Source organism: Danio rerio, chromosome 19 (assembly GCF_049306965.1).
Source record: "Danio rerio strain Tuebingen ecotype United States chromosome 19, GRCz12tu, whole genome shotgun sequence".
Lineage (NCBI taxonomy): Eukaryota > Metazoa > Chordata > Actinopteri > Cypriniformes > Danionidae > Danio > Danio rerio.
This window is the reverse complement of record NC_133194.1, coordinates 3,257,501-3,279,967: the sequence shown is the minus strand read 5'-3', so window position 1 is coordinate 3,279,967 and position 22,467 is coordinate 3,257,501. Positions and strand designations below refer to the sequence as shown.

The 22,467-nt window shown below is 36.5% G+C and overlaps 2 protein-coding genes across 2 annotated transcripts in view; one reads left to right on the top strand and one right to left on the bottom strand.

Moving 5' to 3' along the window:
* The first annotated feature begins 1,731 nt into the window (after window positions 1-1,731).
* clec3bb (C-type lectin domain family 3, member Bb) lies at window positions 1,732-9,202 on the top strand. The gene is made up of 4 exons (XM_003200521.7): window positions 1,732-2,503; window positions 4,232-4,393; window positions 6,391-6,495; window positions 7,627-9,202. The coding sequence occupies exons 2-4, from the start codon at window positions 4,282-4,284 to the stop codon at window positions 8,010-8,012; spliced, it is 603 nt and encodes a 200-aa protein (XP_003200569.1). The 5' UTR covers window positions 1,732-2,503; window positions 4,232-4,281; the 3' UTR covers window positions 8,013-9,202.
* A 2,473-nt stretch (window positions 9,203-11,675) lies between these two features.
* cdcp1b (CUB domain containing protein 1b) overlaps window positions 11,676-22,467 on the bottom strand; it is a 19,553-nt gene continuing 8,761 nt past the window's right edge. Inside the window, exons 4-9 of the mRNA XM_021468247.2 lie at window positions 19,138-19,503; window positions 18,823-19,020; window positions 15,888-16,265; window positions 13,979-14,335; window positions 12,825-12,912; window positions 11,676-12,524 (exon numbers count right to left, since the gene is read on the bottom strand). Of these exons, the coding sequence (XP_021323922.1) occupies window positions 11,978-12,524; window positions 12,825-12,912; window positions 13,979-14,335; window positions 15,888-16,265; window positions 18,823-19,020; window positions 19,138-19,503 (1,934 nt within the window). The 3' untranslated portion in view covers window positions 11,676-11,977. The remainder of the gene's footprint in view (window positions 12,525-12,824; window positions 12,913-13,978; window positions 14,336-15,887; window positions 16,266-18,822; window positions 19,021-19,137; window positions 19,504-22,467) is intronic.

Sequence of the window (22,467 nt, the reverse complement as noted above, 5' to 3'; positions counted from 1 at the left end):
TGTAACTTTTTAGTTGATTTAACATATATATATATTTTTTTTAATTATGCACAGTTCATTTACTTGAAAATTAAAAGTTAAAGGCAATGTGCTTACTTTTTTTTTTAATCAAGAAGTTTACTCATTTTGAGTAAGGTCAACTAATAATTTTTTACAGTGAGTAAATGCAAGGCAAGTGTATTTGTATAGCACACTTCATACACAGTTGCAATTCAAAGTGCTTTACATAAACGGGAATAAAAAAGACAAGTGTAAAAAAAATAAAAACAAATAATAAAAGTGATTAAAAACAGATTAAAATGTGTTAAACAGGTTATAAAAGAATGAAAAAGAAAAGAAAGACATAATAGTGTGATCTGTCGGACGCAGCACAGTGCTCATTCAGCAAAGGCACAGCTAAACAGATGTGTGTTCAGTCTTGATGTGAATGTGCCTAATGTTGGAGCACATCTGATCATTTCTGGAAGCTGATTCCAGCAGTAGGGGGCGCTGTTAGTAGCTAAAGGCCGATTCACACGGCTTTGACTGAACTCTTGGAATTTCTGTTTTATATGATCCTAAAGATCTGAGTGATCTGTTAGGTTTGTGTTCAGTGAGCATATCTGTAATGTATTGAGCTTCTAGGCTATTTAGTGGTTTATAGACGAGTAATAATGCTTTAAAATCTATTCTGAATGTAACTGGGACCAGTGTAAAGACCTGAGGACAGGTGTGATGTGCTCTGATTTCCTGCTTCTGGTCAGAATCCTGGCCGCAGTGTTAGGTATGAGCTGCAACAGTCTTGACTGTCTTTTTGGGAAGGACAGTGAGGAGACCATTACAGTAATCCACCCTGCTGCTGATAAAAGCATGAACAAGTTTCTCACTGGAAACAAAGCATCTGATTCTCGCAATGCTTTTGAGATGATTGTATGCTGATTTACTAACTGCTTTGACATGACTACTGAAACTCAGATCTGACTCCATTTCAAATTAATTATTTTGGGTGAACTATCCCTTTAAAATATGACTTTTTCTTTTATATTTAATATTTTAGGCTTTTTACATGTTTCTTCGGTCATTTTTTGACATGCATTCTTCAAATGCTATTGTTTGAGCACAAAAAAAGTCCAGCATATTTATTAAGCATAAATACTTTTCCTCCAGAAATGAACATATCGCAATATCCTAAATATAATTGACTCATGCTAAAAGGGGGCGGAGTCTGTAAAATTGACATTTATAGTGTGGTCACCTGTTTCACACATCTAACATACTGATACACATTCAGGTACATTCACAGACATAACCAACATTACACTTTTATATATAAGCTTTTATAAATCTGATTTAGTTTAACAATCATGTGATGCAGTGTTTACGTTTTACATTTTGTGTCTTCATGTCTGTGTAGTCCGAAAAATATCAGGAATTTAAACCGACTAAACACATGTAGATGTATTGTTTATTGCTACTCGAGTAAGCAAGGCACAAGCTTTAAAGGCTCCGCCCTCTTCTGGAAAAGGGGTGGAGTGCTGCAGCTCATTTGCATTTAAAGACACACAAAGAGCGTGTTTTTGCTTCAACACAATAAGCACTTTTAAATGGTTTCTGAGGTCATTTTGAGCTGAAACTTCACAATCCCATTCTTGCGATGCCTGCAATCTTTAATATGTCATGTGAGGAAAGTAATAATTATCCACTAACAGCCATGAAACCAAAATAATTCTTATTTTATTCATTTTCCTTCAGCTGAGTCTCTTTATTCATCTGGGGTCGCCACAGCAGAATGCACCGCCAACTCATCCAGCATAGGTTTTACACAGCGGATGCCCTTCCAGCTGCAACCCAGTACTGGAAAACACCCATACACACTCATCCACACATATACAGCCGATTTAGTTTCTTTAATTCCCCTATAGCGCATGTGTTTGGACTGTGGGGGAAACCGGAGCATGCAGAGGAAACCCACACCAACACGGGGAGAACATGCAAACTCCACACAGAAATGCAAACTAACCTAGCCGGGACTCAAACCAGCGACCTTCTTGCTGTGAGGCGACTGGTAACCACTGAGCCACCGTGTTTCATTTTGCAACATTGTAGTTATCTTTATCTTATTACCTTTAATCAAATGATCTCCACCCTTCTCTTCATCAACATCTCTGATTGGTGTTTATTGGTGTGAGGGCGGGATCAACCTGCCAATCACATATGATCAACCAATAGAAAGCCAACACAAATCATTTAGTTTAGGACAAAATTGAGTCCTTTCCTGCATTCAGAAGCCATTTTTTTCCCTTTAATTTGCATAAAATAAAAAGTTCCGCTGTGTTGAGAGGGATTTTTCAGTCTTCTTGTGGCTTTTCTTCTGCCACGTGTCGCCTGAGGAAGATCTGAGCGGTCAGACTCTCCACAGCTGCTGTCAGCCTGGATTTATTCCATCCCATAATAGCTTCACTGCTTCTTCCTGCGGCATCACGAATCCAAAACAAACAGCAGATAACAATATCATACGCGAGAGGTATGCCTGATGGGAAATGTGTCCTGAGCAGACCTCAGACTGCTCTGAGCAAAACTCAAACCTGCTGCTGTCTCAGTGAAATCAGCCTAAATGTCCAGATTTACTTGTGCAGTCATCTCAAATCAACATGAAGATATAATGCTAAATAATAAATATTGTTTTGTTTTACATATACTTACACTTATTTGTGTGTGTGTGCATGTACAGTTGAATTATTAGCCCTCCTGAAGATTTTTTCAACACATTTGTAATCATGATAGTTTTAATAACTCATTTCTAAAAACTGATTTATTTTATCTTTGCTATGATGACAGTAAATTATATTTTACTAGATGTTTTTCAAGACACTTCTATACAGCTTAAAGTGACATTTAAAGGCTTAATAAGGGTAATTAGGCAAGTTATATATTGCTTAAAGGGGCAGATAACATTAACCTTAAAATGGTGTTTAAAAAATGTAAAACTGCTTTTATTCTAGCCGAAATAAAACAAATAAGACTTTCTCCAGAAGAAAAAATATTATAGGAAATACTGTGAAAATTTCCTTGCTCTGTTAAACATCATTTTGGAAATATTAAAAAAAAGGGTGAAAAAAATCTAGGGGGGGCGAATAATTCTGACTATATCTGTGTGTGTCTGCATATCCTATAAATTATAAAATAATAAAGTATTTTTCACATATTTTGGCAAAATCTTTTTCAACGGAAATATAAATGCTAGAAAAATGATGAATTTTAAGCAAAAGAAAAAAGGTAGTATTAGCAATATTAATAACATTAAAATACATTTTTAATTATTGGAAATTTTTTTAAAAGTTATTAGAATTTAATAGCAAAATGCTATGTGAACTATACAATATCTAGCAAAATAAGAACACAAAAACAGCATAATTACTAAAACTAAAAGTGAAAGAGGGGAAACACTGGCTTATGAAGAGTATTAGTGTATTAATGATATAAAATATTTCCAACCTGAAAAAAATGATCTTGTCAAGTTTTAGTTTAGGAAAATGTTTTAAAGCTATATATATGGTTGTAGTCAGAATTATTAGCCCCCCTTTGAATTTATTTTTCTTTTTTTTATATATTTTCCAAATGATGTTTAACAGAGCAAAGAAATGTTCACAGTATGTCTGATAATATTTTTTCTTCTGGAGAAAGACTTTTTTGTTTTATTTCGGCTAGAATAAAAGCAGTTTTTAAGTTTTTTAAATCCATTTTAATGTCAATATTATTAGCCCTTTTAAGCTTTATATTTTCTCGATAGTCTACAGAACAAACCATCATTATACAATAACTTGCCTAATTACCCTAACCTGCCTAGCTAACCTAATTAACCTAGTTAAGCCTTTAAATGTCACTTTAAGCTGTATAGAAGTGTCTTGAAGAATATCTAGTCAAATATTATTTACTGTCATCATGACAAAGATAAAATAAATCAGTTATTAGAGATGAGTTATTAAAACTATTATGATCAGAAATGTGCTGAAACAATGTTCTCTGACCCCATGGCAGAGTATTTAGCCTGTTCTAAAGAAAAACTCGCTTAATTTTGGCATATTATTTCTGGAAACAAGACTATATGTTTTGCTTGTCTGTAAAATGCTTCTAGAAACTAGAGAAAAAGTTTAAGTAAGAAAGTATTTTTGCTGTGTGTGTGTGTGTGCGCGTGCGTGTGTGTATGTGTGTGTGTGTGTTAAGGGCGTCACTCCTGATCTCTCTCTCTCAGTCTCTTCTCTTCACAGCTGTGTTTGTTCAGTGATCTTCCAGAGCTCCATCATGACACTCAGAGACGGACGTTTTCTGCTGCCGCTGCTGCTGCTCACACTCTTCACACACTCCTCACTCCAGCAACAAAACACCAGCAAGAAGAAAACACCTGACAAAAAAGGTAAACCATCGCCTGTCCTTTCATTTACATTCATTTGAAGCTAAATGTGGTTAATCCATGTTAAAGAGAGAGTTAAAACCCCTTTAACTGGTTTATCAGAGTTATCCTGTGTTAAATATGGAAAAAAATAAATAAGGTGCAAGCAATTTATGTGTTCGAATAAATCTGTAGAGTAAATATTTGTATTATATACACTCACTGGCCACTTTATTAGGTACACCTGTCCGACTGCTCATTAATGCAAATTTCTAATCAGCCAATCACATGGCAGCAACTTTAGGCTTGTAGACATGGTCAAGACGATCTGCTGCAGTTCAAAGTGAGCATCAAAATGGAGAAGAAAGGGGATTTAAGTGACTTTAAACGTGGCATGGTTGTTGGTGCCAGACGGGCTGCTCTGAGTATTTCAGAAACTGCTGATCTACTGGGGTTTTCACGCACAACCATCTCTAGGGTTTACAGAGAATAGTCTGAAAAAGAGGAAATATCCAGTGAGCGGCAGTTCTGTGGGCGCTAATGCCTTGTTGATGCCAGAGCTCAGAGGAGAATGGCCAGACTGGTACCAGCTGATAGAAAGGCAACAGTAATTCAAACAACCACTTAATAAAAATGAGGTCTGCAGAAGATCATCTCTGAACGCACAACACGTCCAACCTTGAGGCGGATGGGCTACAGCAGCAGAAGAGCACACCGGGTGCCGCTCCTGTCAGCTAAGAACAGGAAACTGAGATTCACATCATGGATGTGCAGCTGACAAATCTGCAGCAACTGCGTGAAGCTATCATGTTAATATGGACCAAAGTTTTTGAGGAATATTTCAAGTGGCTTGTTGAATCTATGCCATGAAGGAATAAAAGGGGGTCCAACACAATACCAGTAATCTGTACCTAATAAAGTGGCCAGTGAATGTATGTGTATTTAAACTCATTAACTCATACTCAAGTTAATCAGGTTTAGTCTTTTTTTTTAACTGTTACAAAGTTTAACTTAGTATGTTTGTCAGTTTGATTAATGCAAGTTGTGAGGACTTGATAAGTTCATTTGATTTAACTTAATGTAGGGCAGCAAGATCTTTTTTAACAGTGCATTAATTAATAAAAATCAAAAATTCATAGTTTAAAGAAAATGTAGCAACACAAAATTATTTATTTAATATGTCAATATTATTACTTTTTTATTAATGTTGAAGCATTAAAGTATTATAGTAATTTCTTAAATATACAGCATTTCAACAGCAGCTGCACAGAATTTCCTGTTCGCTCACTTTCTTGATCATAAATTCAATTTTATTTATTTTATTTTTTATTTTATTTCAATTAATTTAATTTGTTTATTTTTTAATTTTAATTTAATTAAAGTTTATTTTGAATTTTATTTTATTTTAATTTATTTTATTTTATTTTTATGTATTTTAATTTATTTCATTTTTTATTTTATTTTAATTAATTTTATTTTTATGTATTTTAATTTTTCATTTTTTTATTTTATTTTAATTTATTTAGTTTATTTTATCTTATTTTATTTATTTATTTAAATTTAATTTATTTAAATTAATTTTATTTTATTTTATTTTGGATGTCTCACTGTTCTCTTTAATGATTCTTATTTTAAATCAGTATTAATTGATACTTATTAAAATGTTTAATGTTTTTTTTATTTATTTTAATTATTACACAGTTCACCCCAAAAATGAACATTTACTCATCAATTACTTAACTCAAGTTATATATAAAGTAAACATTTACGTCTTTCTCTCTTCTGCTGAACACAAAGGAAGATATTCTGAAGTATGGCAGAAACCGTTTCCAACAGTTTTTTCCAACATTTTTCCAAATATCTTCCTTTGTGCGCAGCTGTAAAAAGAAGCTCAAACACATTTAAAGAAGTGTTAATGATTCCAGAATGTTCATTTTACACTAAACTGTTTATTTAATGGTGTGAAAATGCTTGATTTGAGGCAGAATATAAGTGAGGATGTCTGTTGTGTGATTGTCCAGACTCAGAGTCTCGAGTCAGCGCTGCATTAGAGGATCTTCAGCAGCAGATCAGTGATATCGTGGAGGAGCTCAACCTTCTGAAAGAGCAGCAGGCTCTGCAGACCGGTGAGATACTGTTTTATTATTAGCATACTACTCCGCTCGCATACTGATTTTAACCAAGCAGCAACATCCCGCTCTCCCTCGTGAAGCCAATGTGGAAGTAACTGAAACTGCAATTCATCCACTGGCCTTTGGGGGGCTGGCTCCAGCAACTCCAGATGTTCGCTGAATGTAATGCTAAATTGGCTAGTTTTACAGCTGTTAAAAACGTTTCCAGCCTGGTACAAGCGATGGTTTTGGTGCGTTTGGCTAATATTACCCTTCATGACAGCTGTGAGGGGGTGCATTTTTTTTATAATTCATCCATTTTGTTTTTATTAAGTTTTATTAAGTCTGCATATGGCGAAGCAGTGGCGCAGTAAGTAGTGCTGTCGCCTCACAGCAAGAAGGTCGCTGGTTCAAGCCTCGGCTCAGTTGGCATTTCTGTGTGGAGTTTGCATGTTCTCCCTGCCTTCGCGTGGGTTTCCTCCGGATGCTCCGGTTTCCCCCACAGTCCAAAGACATGCGGTACAGGTGAATTGGGTAGGCTAAATTGCCCGTAGTGTGTGTGTGTGAATGTTTCCCAGAGACTTAACTTGCTAGATAAGTTGGCGGTTCCTTCCGCTGTGGCGACTCCAGATTAATAAAGGGACTAAGCCGACAAGAAAATGAATGAATGAAGTCTGCATATTAAAGAGAGTGGCTACTTGAGTGACAGCTAGGTCTTGCTGATTCCGGCTGATTAGCTGCTGAACTGCATATACATCTTGCTGTGAGGCGATTGTGCTACCCGCTGCGCCACCATGCTGCCCCATATTAAGTGTTTCTCCCAAAGAAAAGCTTGTCTAAGCAAAATGCTAGCAGGCATCTGTAGCTCCGCCTCTTCACCCCCCGCAATAAAGTGCGAACGAAATGGTGACGGTTGGCGATGTCACGGATATTACGTCCATATCTTTCACAGTCTGTTTTAGCATGCTATATAGTAGAGAAGTCTGCATTGCTTAGCTTGAGAAAAGAAGAAAAAACACTTCGGTGGACACGCAGCCAATATATACATATTTTTTAATTTCAAAAGAACATCAAACGGCTGTTTTACATTTATATATAACAATTTAAACGTTAAAATCAATGTTTTATGGTTTCATTCTCCTCCAGTCTGTCTGAAGGGCACAAAGATCCATGGTAAGTGTTTTCTGGCGGACTCCATGAAGAAGCGCTACCACACAGCCAATGAAGACTGCATCGCTAAAGGAGGAATCCTGGCCACTCCCCTGAGCTCCGCCCAAAACACACAGCTCTACGAATACATGCGACAGAGCATTTCAGCGGACGCCGAGATCTGGCTGGGTGTAAACGACATGCAGACCGAGGGCTTGTGGACCGATCAGACCGGCTCAGCCATCAGATACAAGAACTGGAAGCTTCCGCAACCTGACGGCGGCAGCGCGCAAAACTGCGCCGTGCTCACGTCTGGCGGAAAGTGGCTGGACGAGAGCTGTCGTGAGGAGCGCGCTTCCATCTGCGAGTTCAACATTGTCTGAAATCCCAGCCCGATCTTTTACGTTTTGTCACTTTAGTGGCTAATTCGTACGAGTTCAGTTGAACGAAATTGTACGATTTTAAAAAGGAGGCGTGGCACCTAACCCCACCCCTAACCCTTAACCGTCATTGGGTGATGAGCAAATCGTACTAAATTGTACGAATTCGATCGTACGAATTGATACGAATTAGCCACTAAATAGAAAAAGTTACGAATTGCCGTGAGATTGCGTTGGAAATCCTCATCGATTCATCTCAGCGCTCCTTTCCATTTCACAATCCTGCTTGCATTGCGTTTGCTTCCTAATTGTAGATTTTTCTGACCCCATTGTCAGTGCACTCCACACAAACATTCAGACACAAAAGCAGATCTATAATCAGAGATCCAACACTGTAATCAAGAGCATGATTGGACTGTCTCCAATAAGACGAGGCCAACACACAAACAAAACAAACAACATGAATCAGACCAGGCTGTTTGACGGATAACTCCAGACACCTGATGGAAACGATGATTATTTCAGATCGCTAGCTTTGTTTACTTGTTTATTTTCTAACAAACTAATGTCTAGCCTGATATAGCCAGAACATATATCATTTCATCGCAATAAATAGGTTTTAAAAAAAATGAGCTTGTGCGGTTTCATTTCACACAATTTTGCAGATTTACATAAAACTCACAGCTATTACACACCATGGGACGATTACCGTTTTCAAGGTATACGGCTCATGCCTGTTACTCACATACACACACAGTGCTCAGCATAATTGAGTACAGCACATTTTGAAAATGAATATTTTCCTCCATTTCTCAGTGAATATAGGCAATGTATTGTGGTGCATTTGAACAAAACAGATTAAACATATATTTATTAAAATAATATTTTAGTCAACAAAAATAATTAGAAATTAAAAGATAATACAATTACATTTAAGCAAAATATTGCAAAAATAAATTACAACCTACTAAATTTTTCACTTTTTTTGCCTCTTGAATTTTTCCTCTTTTTTTATAAATTTGTATTTAATATTTTTCTATAACATATACAGTTGGATGTACTAGTTTTTGGACCGTTTTCGTAAGTTATTTTGTTAGATAATCTCTAGATTTGGCTTCAGTACTGGCTGATCTGATGTATATGCACAAATATAATATTGTAGAGCTTTCCTATTAAAAATATGAATTTAAAAGAGAGATGTGTGAAGGGTTTACTTGTATATGCTGAGCACTGTATGTATGTGTTTGTGTGTGTGTGTGTGTATACATATTTATGTATATGTACAGTTGAAGTCAGAATTATTAGCCCCCCTGAATTAGACTGCTTGTTTATTGTTTAACGGAGAGATTTTTTTCAACATACTTCTAATCATAATAGTTTTAATAACTAATTTCTAATAACTGATTTATTTTATCTTTGTCATGATGACAGTAAATAATATTTGACTAGATATTCTTCAAGACACTTCTATACAGCTTAAAGTGACATTTAAAGGCTTAACTAGGTTAATTAGGTTAACTAGGCAGGTTAGGATAATTGGGCAAGTTATTGTATAATGATGGTTTGTTCTGTAGACTATCGAGGAAAAAATATAGCTTAAAGGGGCTAATAATTTTGTCCGTAAAATAGTGTTTAAAAAATTAAAAACTGCTTTTATTCTAGCCGAAACAAAACAAATAAGACTTTCTCCAGGAGAAAAAAAAAAAAAAAAAATATATATATATATATATATATATATATAAACACACACACACCTTTAAATATCAGTTTAGTTTCACATTCTTAATAGGTTTGCACAATATTGGCTGACAGATATCAACAAATAGGACATACAGATACACCCTCATTAGTTTTCTATATATACAGGTGAAGTCAGAATTATTAGCCCCCTTTGATTTTATATATATATATATATATATATATATATATATATATATATATATATATATATATATATATTTTTTTTTTTTCCAAAATGATGTTTACAGAGCAAGGAAATGTTCACAGTATGTCTGATAATATTTTTTCTTCTGGAGAAAGTCTTATTTGTTTTATTTCAGCTAGAATAAAAGCAGTTTTTAATTTTTTTTAAACACCATTTTAAGGTCAATATTATTAGCCCCTTTAAGCTATTTTTTTCTGATAGTCTACAGAACAAACCATCATTATACAATAACTTGTCTAATTACCCTAACCTGCCTAGCTAACCTAATTAACCTAGTTAAGCCTTTAAATGTCACTTTAAGCTGTATAGAAGTGTCTTGAAAAATATTTAGTCAAATATTATTTACTGTCATCATAGCAAAGATAAAATAAATCAGTTATTAGAGATGAGTTATTAAAACTATTATGATTAGAAATGTGCTGAAAGAAATCTGCTCTCTGTTAAACAGAAATGGGGAGAAATAAAATAAACAGGGGGTCAATAATTTTGACTTCAACTGTATATATATATTTAGTGCCATCTAACACTGTAAATAATGTAAAATGTTTATTTTCACAAATCTGAAAATTAGATTTTTTTATTGACATTTACTTTTAAATTATTTAGCCTTTAAAAAGTATCAAGGTTTATTCAGTTTAGAAAACATCATACTTTAATATCAAACATATACCAGACTACATGAATATCAGACAGCTTTTACATTCCTGACAAAAGTCCTGTCGCCTTTTCAAGATTTAGGAATAGCAAGTGACAACTTGACTTCTAGTTGATCATTTGGTATCAAAAGTGTCTTATATGAAAGGCCTCTAGATTACACTATAAAATATGATCATGCCTTGACTTTTAAGGATTTCATTAGGACAATAAGGTCTGACTTTGCTCAGACAAAAGTCTTGTATCTGAACAGAAATAATGTCCAGTATAGAATATAAAGTCATACTGCAGTGGAGACAGAATGAATATTGTGTCTGACTCCATCATGAGCTTGGAGGACTGCATCCATACATCTCTGACATGACTCAAATCACTGATTAATAAAGTCATCTGGAATGGCAAAGAAAGCGTTCCTGCAGGACTCCCAGAGTTCATCAAGACTCTTTGGATTCATCTGCAATGCCCCCTCCTTTATCTTACTCCAGACATGCTCAATAATGTTCATGTCTGGTGACTGGGCTGGCCAATCCTGGAGCAACTTCTTTGCTTTCAGGAGCTTTGATGTGGAGGCTGTAGTATTAGTAGGAGCGCTATCCTGCTAGAGAATTTGCCCTCTCCTGTGGTTTGTAATGTAATGGGCAGCACAAATGTCTTGATACCTCAGGCTGTAGATGTTGCCATCCACTCTGCAGATCTCTCCCACACTGAATGTAACCCCAAACCATGATTTTTCCTACATCAAACTTGACTGATTTCTCTGAGAATCTTGCTCCATGCTGGTGCCAGTAGGTCTTCTGTAGTATTGGGATGCAGATCTACAGATCAAATCTACCTTCTGCCACTTTTCCGAATGATCAACTAGAAGCAAAGTTATTATTTGTCACTATTACAACTGGAATTCACGACAGGACTTTTGTCAGGTAGTGCATCTTAAATTTTATCTTAATAAATTTGCAAATCTATTCCACAGAGTTGTGTTGAGTTCACGTCCATTCAAAGTGTGTGTGTGACTCTCTGCGGTGTGTATTGAACCCTCATGATATACTCCGAACACAGAGAAACATCTATTAAAATACCTGAGAATTTATTTTAGGAATGCACGACGTCAACAAACACATACGAAACCTGCAGCCTGGAGGAAAATCAATGAAAACATAACAAAATTAAAAACAAACATCCAATAAAGAAAGTCACGTTTTCCCTAAACGGATCCGACTCGCACCAATAAGAGTGTTCGTTCAGGCTAAAACACGATAAAAATCGTTAAAACCAAACTATACATGCAATACACACATACGACCACTAGAGCGGCGATAGAGAGAGCGTCCAATCTGCTTTAGTTTTACATAAAAAAATTGTAGCGAATAAATCACATGGCTTCCTCGTATTCTGGCTCGTGATAAGAATCCGAGTCCGAATCCATCTGCGGCCGAAGTTTGCATTCGTCAGTCGATAAACGAATCGGGTTTATATCTCCGGCAGCCTTAAAAGTGTTGAGCTCATTATCCACCATCCTGCGATCCTCGAATCCCAGACTCCCCTGCGAGATGAGCGGCGAACGAGGCCTCGGGAGATTGAAGGTGTTGGGGGGAGTAAGGAACGGCTGAAACACGTCTTTATCTCTTCCTCTATCCAGCGAATAACCGTCAGGCAGATCCTGATCCGTTGGGATAGAGTCGGTGGGTCCTAGGAATGGACGGTAGGTGTCCACTTGATGGCCGTTGGTCCAGGTACCATTATTGCTGTCTGCGGGATGGTTCGTGTCCAGGTGTCGGTTGTATATCGTTTCGTCAATAGAGGCGTAGACGTGAGATTCATTATCCGTTCTGGATTTCGGGAATGTTGCATTGCCAGGCAGGACTGGTTTGCCTTTGGGAATGTAGATGGAGGATCTGTTGCCGCTGGGTTTGTGTTTCCTTTAAAATGAGACAAATTAAAAAGAGTTTACAGATGAAGTCAAAATTATTAGGCATTTTTAATGTATATTTCCTAAATGGTGTTTAACAGAGCCAGGAATTTTTCACAGTATTTCCTATAATATTTGTTCTTCTGGAGAAAGTCTTACTTATTTTATTTATTTATTTCAGCAAGAATAAAAGCAGTTCTTAATTGTTTAAAGACATTTAAGGTCAATATTATTATAGCAATGTTTTTGTTGAAAAAAAAAGAAGATTTTTATGTCCATGAAGAAATCTAACAGCAGATCCAAGACTTACTTTCGAATGACGCACACAACTACAAGTGCGACGATCAGCAGAGCCAACACCGCCCCGACCACAGCCAAGATAATGGCCAGAATCTTCTCTGTAAAAGGACAAAGAAAAAGGTAAGAATGACTGATTGCAATATTTTCATGATTAATGAGCAATATCACACGAGTAGCATTGCGATATGGCTGTATATCGGCACTGGTGGGAGGCGTGCGTTGTGCCTTAGTGCCCCAACCAGTGCCGATATACAGCCATATCTCACTGCTATGAATGTGATATTGCGTTTATACAACAGTTTGACGGCATAATTGTGTATATAAAAACATGGAGAGTCTCAAAAACCCTTTTGTATAAGGAACTACTTTCTTCCGCGTCGGATTCAAATCCTAAGCTGACAGTTAAACAGCTGAGCAAGCATCTTTTAAACTTTAGATCTGTAGTGTCTGCAAAAATCCTTGCTGCAAACAAACAGCTTTGCTGTATCGGCCCTGACAGCATCGCGTGGAAAACATGCAACAAACACATACGACCCTTTATGAACAGCTAAATACTGTGTGCCGTGGGTCTGTGGACGCGGTCTCACCCAGTTATCAATGTAGGATCTCACAGCTTGGCACTGGCAGGTCTGCCTTGCCTTCGGAAAGCACGCACAGTCATGAATAATTAAGCAGCCGGCTCATCTCATAGGATAAGAAAACTCCGCTATGAATAACAATAATGAGAAACCAACGCTTCACCTTTGCACTTGCAGTTTTGCGATACGTCACCGATTTTGAATAATTTTAAACCCTAAGGCTGAAATTAGCTGACAAATGCTCAAAATGATCCAGTTCTTCCCACAATTACAGCTGACAGGTGATAACATTGTCTTAACTGATGCTCAACACACACACACATCTGTTAACATCTCAAAAAAAAGTACTCGAGGGTTTCATGAACGTTTAAAAAAACAAATACTACACATGCTGTTTGCTATGAAATGCAAAAACTTTAAAGTTCAATATCTCAAAATCATTCAGAACGCAGACAGAACCTTATAATTCTAATGTGACGAAATGCAGCCCTGTTGAGCAGAATAATCTAAAAGCACTGTGTGTGTGTGTGTGTGTGTGTGTGTGTGTGTGTGTGTGTGTGTGTGTGTGTGTGTGTGCTGGACTCACTGCTCTCCTTCTGGACGATGATTTTGGTCAGCAGGGCGTAGCGGCCGCTAGCAGGCTCACAGTTGCTCATGTTGAGGTAGAAGCTGGTCTGCTGGACGATGGAATCTGGGAAACTCTGATCTTCTCTCCATTCCTGTGTCTCTGCTGAGGAGTCCAGCGGGCTGATCTCCAGCTCTGCGTGGCCTGAGTCACACGTGGGTTTGCTGACGTTTGTGAACCAGAGATTAGCCCTATATTCTGGAGGAACGTTAATGATCCAGGAGGCGGATGAGGATGGCTGCATGGCATCAGGCCAGTAGGGGGATGCAAGGTATGCGGGTCCCGAAATAAGAGGAGAGACTGTGTAGATGACATTCTCTGTAGGAGAAACAGGAGATTATGAATGTGTGTGTTGGTAATGTTTTTAAAGAGAGCCTCCTATGCTCAAGTTTATTTACTACACATTAAATATGGAAAGATTTTAAAATATTATTTGAAATTAAAATAGGTGTTTCATACTGATGTATATTTTCAAATGAAATTTTTGATTAAAAGCTTAATTGCCAGCAACATTACTTCAGTATTCTAGATCGGTGTTTCTCAACCACGTTCCTGGAGGAGCACCAGCTCTGCACATTTTCCATGTCACCTTAGCCAAACACACCTGATTCGGATCATTAGCACATTAGCCGAGACTGAAAGAGCTGTAATGGGTGTGACAGACAAAGGAGACACCAAAAACATGCAGTGTTGGTGGTCCTCCAGAAACGTGGTTGAGAAACACTGTTCTAGATAGATATACTCATTAAGAAAAAATTCTGACTTCTGATCTATCTATCTATCTATCTATCTATCTATCTATCTATCTATCTATCTATCTATCTATCTATCTATCTATCTATCTATCTATCTATCTATCTATCTATCTATCTATCTATCTATCTGCCTGCCTATCTATCTATCTATCTATCTATCTATCTATCTATCTATCTATCTATCTATCTATCTATCTATCTATCTATCTATCTATCTATCTATCTATCTATCTATCTATCTATCTATCTATCTGCCTGCCTGCCTATCTATCTATCTATCTATCTATCTATCTATCTATCTATCTATCTATCTATCTATCTATCTATCTATCTATCTATCTATCTATCTATCTATTCTAATTTAATTAAATATATTTATAAATTTAGATTTAAATAAAATAATAAAAAAGGTACTTAATATAATATTTTTCACAAAATTATTGTTTTTACTGTATTTGTCAAAAAATAAATGTAATTTTTTAAAATAATGAAACAAAAAGACACTTAAAATAAACAAATAAAAATAAATAATAATAATAATAATAATAATAATAAATAAATAAATAAAATAATAATATTTCACAATATTACAATTTTTACTGCATTTGTGAAAGAAATTAATATCATGTTTAAAATAATGGAAAATACTTAAAATAAACAAATACAAAAAATAATTATAATTATAATAATAATTATTATTATTATTTATTAATATTAATAAAAAATAAATTAAATGATAATACTTTTTCACAATATTACCATTTGTACTGCAGTTGTAAAGGAAATAAATGTCATTAAAAATAATGGAAAAAAGTTAATTTAAATAATAATATTTTTTGCATAATATTAAAAATTACATTGTGAAATGAAGGTAGCCTTAAATGTCATTTTTTTAATAATGACAAAAAAAAGTTACTTAACATCATAATATTTTTTCACAATACTACAGTTTCACTGCATTTGTCGAAGTCAAAAACAAAGGGAATTTTTTTTAAATAAATATAATAAATAAAATAAATAAATAAAATCATATATACATTTTTCACAACATCACAACTTTTATAGTATTTTTAAAAATGTAGCCTTGATAATCAAACATTGAATAAAACACTCACCGGTGATCTCTGGACTCAGGGTGATGTTAAGGAAAGGGTCCGTCTCCTGGCTCAGATCTTTGACTGTATTCGGACTCACAGTGATGGACACGTTTCCTCTGATCTGGATCTTCTGGATGGCACCGTCAGCCGGAGAGCAGAACTGACCTATGCTGGAGCCCAGGCTCTCAGACACCAGCAGAGAGACCTTCTCCTTGCAGGGCTTGTCCGGGACAGACTGGTGCAGGTTCCTTTGGGCAGACGTGAGGTCCAGTGTGGTCTGATCGGGCACTCGAAGCAGCCAGGAGAACTCATTGAGTGCCACTGGAAGACTCCACTTCATTGGGGGAATAATAAGCGGCGTCCTGCTGACTGAACGGGCAGAGACACCAGAGAAGTCTGATAGTAACAGAGGAGATGGAAAGAGAAGGGATCAGTCTGGTGATTATGAATATGGTTTAGTTAAGACTGATTACATGATGATGATCTTAAACTGACGAGACATATTTGGTTTCTGTTAGTTGCCATGGAAACATTTATTAATCCATCCATTCTGCCATGATCCACTGCATCTCTCCATCATCCGCTCAATCCATCTACCAATTATTCAATCATTCCTCCCATCCATCCAACATCTCTCCATCATCCATCCCTCCATACATTCATCATCAACATCATCCATCTATTCCATCAATCTATCCATCATCCAATCCAATCCATCCATCTATCTATCATCCACTCCATCTATCAATCTATCCATCATCCACTTCATCTATCTATCCATTTCATCAATCTATCCATCCACTCCATCTATCCATCCATTCCATTAATCTATCCATCATCCACTCTATCCATTTTCCACTATCCATCCATTATCAATCTATGCATCATCCACTCCATCCATTCATCCATCCATCTTACACTATTCATCCATCATCCATCCATCAATCCATCTTCCACTCAATCCATTCATTCCATCAATCTATCCATCATCCACTCAATCCATCTATCCACTTTCCACTCTATCCATCTTCTACTGTCCATTCATTCCATCCATCATCCATCCATTCCATCCATTCATCCATCCATCTTACACTATTCATCCATCATCCATCCATCAATCCATCTTCCACTCTATCTATCCATTCCATCAATATATCCATTACTCACTCCATCCATCAATCCATCTTACACTCGATCCATTTATTCCATCAATCTATTCATCATCCACTCAATCCATCTATCCACTTTTCACTCTTTCCATCTTACACTGTCCATCCATTCCATCTATCATCCACTCCATCCATCTATCCATCCACTCCATCTATCCATCCATCCATCTTCCACTCTATCCATCCATTCCATCAATATATCCATTATTCACTCCATCCATCAATCCATCTTACACTATCTATTTTCCACTATTCATCCATCATCCACTCCATCCATCCATTTTAATCAATCCATCATCCACACCATCCATCTATCCGTGTTCCAATCTATCCATCATCCCATTTATCCATCCATCATTCTATCCATCCATCCATCCATCCATCCATAATCTATTCATCCATTTTTATCCATCCATCTACCCATTATGGTGGATAGATAGATGGGTAGATGGATAGATGATAGATCCATTATCCATCCATCCATCCATCTATCCATCCATCATCCAATCCATCCATCTATCCATCATCCATTTATTTCAATCTACCCATCATCCACTCCATCTATCCATCCATCCACCCATCCATCCATCCATCCATCCCATCAATCTACCCATCATCCACTCCATCCATCTATCCATCATCCATCCATCCATCTCATCAATCTACCCATCATCCTCTCCATCCATCTTCCATTCATTTCAATCTACCCATCCTCCACTCCATCCATCCATCCATCCATCCATCTCATCAATCTACCATCCTCCACTCCATCCATCTATCCATCCATCCATCCATCTCATCAATCTACCCATCATCCACTCCATCCATCTATCCATCATCCATTCATTTCAATCTACCCATCCTCCACTCCATCCATCCATCCATCCATCCATTCATCCATCCATCTCTTCAATCTACCCATCATCCACTCCATCCATCTATCCATCATCCATTCATTTCAATCTACCCATCCTCCACTCCATCCATCTATCCATCCATTCATCCATCCATCTCATCAATCTACCCATCATCCACTCCATCCATCTATCCATCATCCATTCATTTCAATCTACCCATCATCCACTCCATCCATCTATTCATCCATTCATCCATCCATCTCATCAATCTACCCATCATCCACTCCATCCATCTATCCATCATCCATTCATTTCAATCTACCCATCATCCACTCCATCCATCTATCCATCCATCCATCCATCTCATCAATCTACCCATCATCCACTCCATCCATCTATCCATCATCCATTCCAATCTACCCATCATCCACTCCATCCATCTATCCATTCTCCACTCTCTCCATCCATTCCATCAATCTCACCATCATCCACTCTATCCATCCATCATCCACTCCATCTCTATCCATCCACTCCATTCATCATCTACCCATCATCCACTACATCCATCAGTCAGTCCACCTACCAGTTATCCAATCAATCTATTAATCCATGCATGCATCCATCCTTTAACCATGATCCACTCAATCCATCCATCTTCCATTCGATTCATCTTCTCATCCATACAGTACATTATCCATCAATCAATCCATCCATTTATCAATTTGAATTTGATCGATGGATGAAGTAGATGGTGAATAGATGGATAGATGATAGAGTGGATTATACAACTATTAACATTACAAAACACCCCAATTTAAATCTAGCCGAAACACATCAGTTTCGAAGTATGAATCCAGGAAAGTCTGTGTAATTCTAGTCATGTGTAGCAGTGATGCTCCAAAGACAAGGTATGTTCCCCAACTGTACCTATGGTTTTAGTAGCCGTGAGCCGCAGATCTTGCGCAGGACAGTCGAGGAAGTAAAGATCAACTTTACTGCCTACAGGAACCACGATTTTCTCCTGCACCACAGAGTTCGACCTCATTTCACAGTACGACTGCGGGTTTGTGTTTACAATTTCCAGACTTAGTCCTTCCTCATTCTGAAGATCCACAGTGCAAAGATCTGAACAGAACAGTCACACACAAACACAGCATGATATTTCACTGCATGTATGAAACAATATCTTGTTTTAAATAAATTTAATATATTCATTACTAAATATACATTATGTCTCCTTACATGGAATGCCACCCCTGAACACCCCGACCATGATGTGCATTGAAAGCCCAGGAACTTTTGGTGTACTTTTTGCATCACAGTTGTTCAGAGTCAAGCTGAAGTCTCCCTGTTTATTATTAGGTTGAATATCCGTCGGCTTCGTCGTGAATGAAGTCTTTTCTCCAAGCGCATAATCAACCGTGACCTCTTTCTTTTGGCATTCTGGTGGAGCGTAGGCTTTAAATTCAACGGTAAAATTGACTATTGGCTCGACAGCGAAGTTCCACTTTACTTTGTAGGCATTGTAATAGCCTGTGCCATAGTTTGGGGTGAAGAAATCAACTGAAGACTCTGCTCTGGGCAGCTTGACGTCCACCTCCACTAGTCCTGGAGATATAGAGTGTTTACATGCATGTTAATACAATGATAACTCACGAAAATCAGCTCATTTATAAAATTCGCTGTCAGGATGCAAAGCAAACATATACAATTTACAACTATACAACTCCTGCAAAAAAAAAAAAAAAAAAAAAAAAAAAAAAAAAAAAAAAATAATATATATATATATATATATATATATATATATATATATATATATATATATATATATATATATATATATATATATATATATATATATTATATATTTATATATATATATATATATATATATATATATATATTATATATATTTATATATATATATATATATATAWTTTTTTTTTTTTTTTTTTTTTTTTTATGCGTGTATGTATTTGTTTATATACATACATATGCAGGTTTAACTGCTTTCATTGCTTCTGCATGACACTAAACATGTCTACACAATCATCCTCACCGAAGGATTCATTTCTAACACTCAACTCAACTAAATTTATGAAGCAAGTTTATTTTATATAGTTTATTTTTTATTTATTTTTTATTTTATATATATATATATATATATTATATATATATATATATATATATATATATTTATATATATATATATATAAAATATATATATTTATATATATATATATATATATATATATATATATATATATATATATATATATATATATATATATATATATATTTTTTTTTTTTTTATGCGTGTATGTATTTGTTTATATACATACATATGCAGGTTTAACTGCTTTCATTGCTTCTGCATGACACTAAACATGTCTACACAATCATCCTCACCGAAGGATTCATTTCTAACACTCAACTCAACTAAATTTATGAAGCAAGTTTGGGGTAAAAACCAATGACTGTAAAAAATATGGACGACGCGACAGCCCTTTTTCCCCTTGAACGCCTTGAGGGCAAAACGCCTGCTTGACGGGCACAAACTGTCGCAAAAGACTGCTGAAATTGGAGCCTTGACATGCGCAGAAGGATTGTCTGATGGAGCCAGAGGAGGAGCCGCGAAAATGAGCAGAGTCGAGCTTCCAACCAAACGCTTTATGTAAAATCAACCACGCCCCCCGAACTTCTCAGCATGCGTTTGCTGTCATATCAACACAAATGGATGTAATAACGTTAACAAATATGAGGGTTTTATATATTCATTCGCGCCAGCTCCGGGCCGCAGCACATAACCTACTCGCGGCGTCGCGGGCTGATTCCGGCTCGCATGCGGCAGCGCCGGCTCGCTCGGCCGCCGCATCTGGCTCGATTGACTCGGGCTGGAATCGGGTAGTGAGTCCAGGCATCCGGAGTAGGTCCAGCAGAGGTAACATTAGTCAGTCTGAGCTCCAAGAGATAAGTCTCCGGCAGGCGAAAATCTAGCCGGAACTGTGTTTTGCTATCTGGGTGGCTAGGCATGTATCAGCAAACTAATAAAGCCCGAAAAAAGCCCTGAACTTAGCGAATAAACAGTGTTCCACCAGGATCATGTATGTCAGAAACTATAGTTTACTGCTGAACTCATTTTGTCATGGTAAAATAACACAGAAATCGAATAATAACATTTCAGTCTACTTCAGTCTCCTGCCGAAGCTCAGACGGTCTGTTTAAGAAACTGTCAATCACAACTGTCAATCACGATGACACGCCCAGCATTAAATTACTGCTAAAAACAAACTGTTTACAAAAATGAAGATCTGCACCTATTTCAGCACAATAACCAGTGCCTTAATCGACCAGAACTATCTTTCGGGACATTTTATTGCAAGTATAATAATTTTTTTTATTTGGGCTCAAGTCTCCTTCATTAACACGGAGGAGGCGGGCTTTATGACTTGTACTGCAGCCAGCCCCCAGGGGGCGATCTAACGGCCGAGACCCTCACTCAAACGCAGGCTTGCGGCACACTTGGTAAAAACCTTATTAAATGGGGTATTTTCACGTGCATTTCATGTCATTTGACGATTGACAATTCGATTCTGAATTGCTTCGATTTTGTGTATTAAATGCATTTGACTACATGTGCTAGAGTTGTTACGATACTAGAATTCGGCACCAATCGATAATAAAAAATTTGAATGTTCATTTCCAGCTAAAATTTAACCACTTAAATTTTACCATTGTGTCACGTGCTCATCAGAAATGACTGTGATTGGCCGTGAAGGTCATCAGTTCACCAAACTCACCGCTGTTTACTGATTGTAACCACATATTCAAGTACACTAAAGCGTTTCAAAGTCACGATACATCAGCGGATCGCTCGTAGGTCAGCTTTTAAACTCACTGTATCTGTGGTTACACTCAGTAAACAGCGGTGAGTTTGGTGAACTGATGACCTTCACGGCCAATCACAGTCTTTTCTTTTGAGGATGTGAACACAATGGCAAATCAGCAGTGTTTAAGAACGCACTCAAATGTTTGTGGGAAATGGACGATTTTAACATTTCTGTATTGATTAGTACCAAATTCCACTATCATGATAACCTTAGCATGATCTAGAGGTTTATTACTGGTTACAAAACCGGCTTTACTGACAAAATGCTAAATAAATCATTATCGCCTTCGATTTATCACACAGCCCTAAATTAAAATTTTTAGATACTCAATCTGGAAGAATTAAAATGCTGATTTTTAGAATATTTTATTATATTATGATTTTTTAGATTACTGATTTTCAAATAGTTGTATCTCAGCCAAATATTGTCATACGCTAACAAATCAAACATTACTGCACTATAAACCCAATAAGTTAAGCTAACTCAATCCATTTGAGGAAACCGATCGCAACAAACCATGTAAGTTCTAAAAACTAATCCTAATGAGTACTGTGAACTTAATCTGTTTGAGTAAACGAAGCAATTTGAGCACAGTAAAAGCCAATAAATGAAGCGAACTCAAACCAACTGTACTGTATTGTACTGTACAACCCAATAAGTTAAGGCAACTCAAACCGTTTGA

What these genes read in the sequence shown, in the direction of transcription:
- clec3bb (XM_003200521.7), top strand. Translation starts at nt 4,282, where the DNA reads ATGACACTCAGAGACGGACGTTTTCTGCTGCCGCTGCTGCTGCTCACA. An exon ending in GAAAACACCTGACAAAAAAG is followed by an intron (nt 4,394 to 6,390) that starts GTAAACCATCGC and finishes GTGATTGTCCAG; the next exon opens with ACTCAGAGTCTCGAGTCAGC. An exon ending in GCAGCAGGCTCTGCAGACCG is followed by an intron (nt 6,496 to 7,626) that starts GTGAGATACTGT and finishes ATTCTCCTCCAG; the next exon opens with TCTGTCTGAAGGGCACAAAG.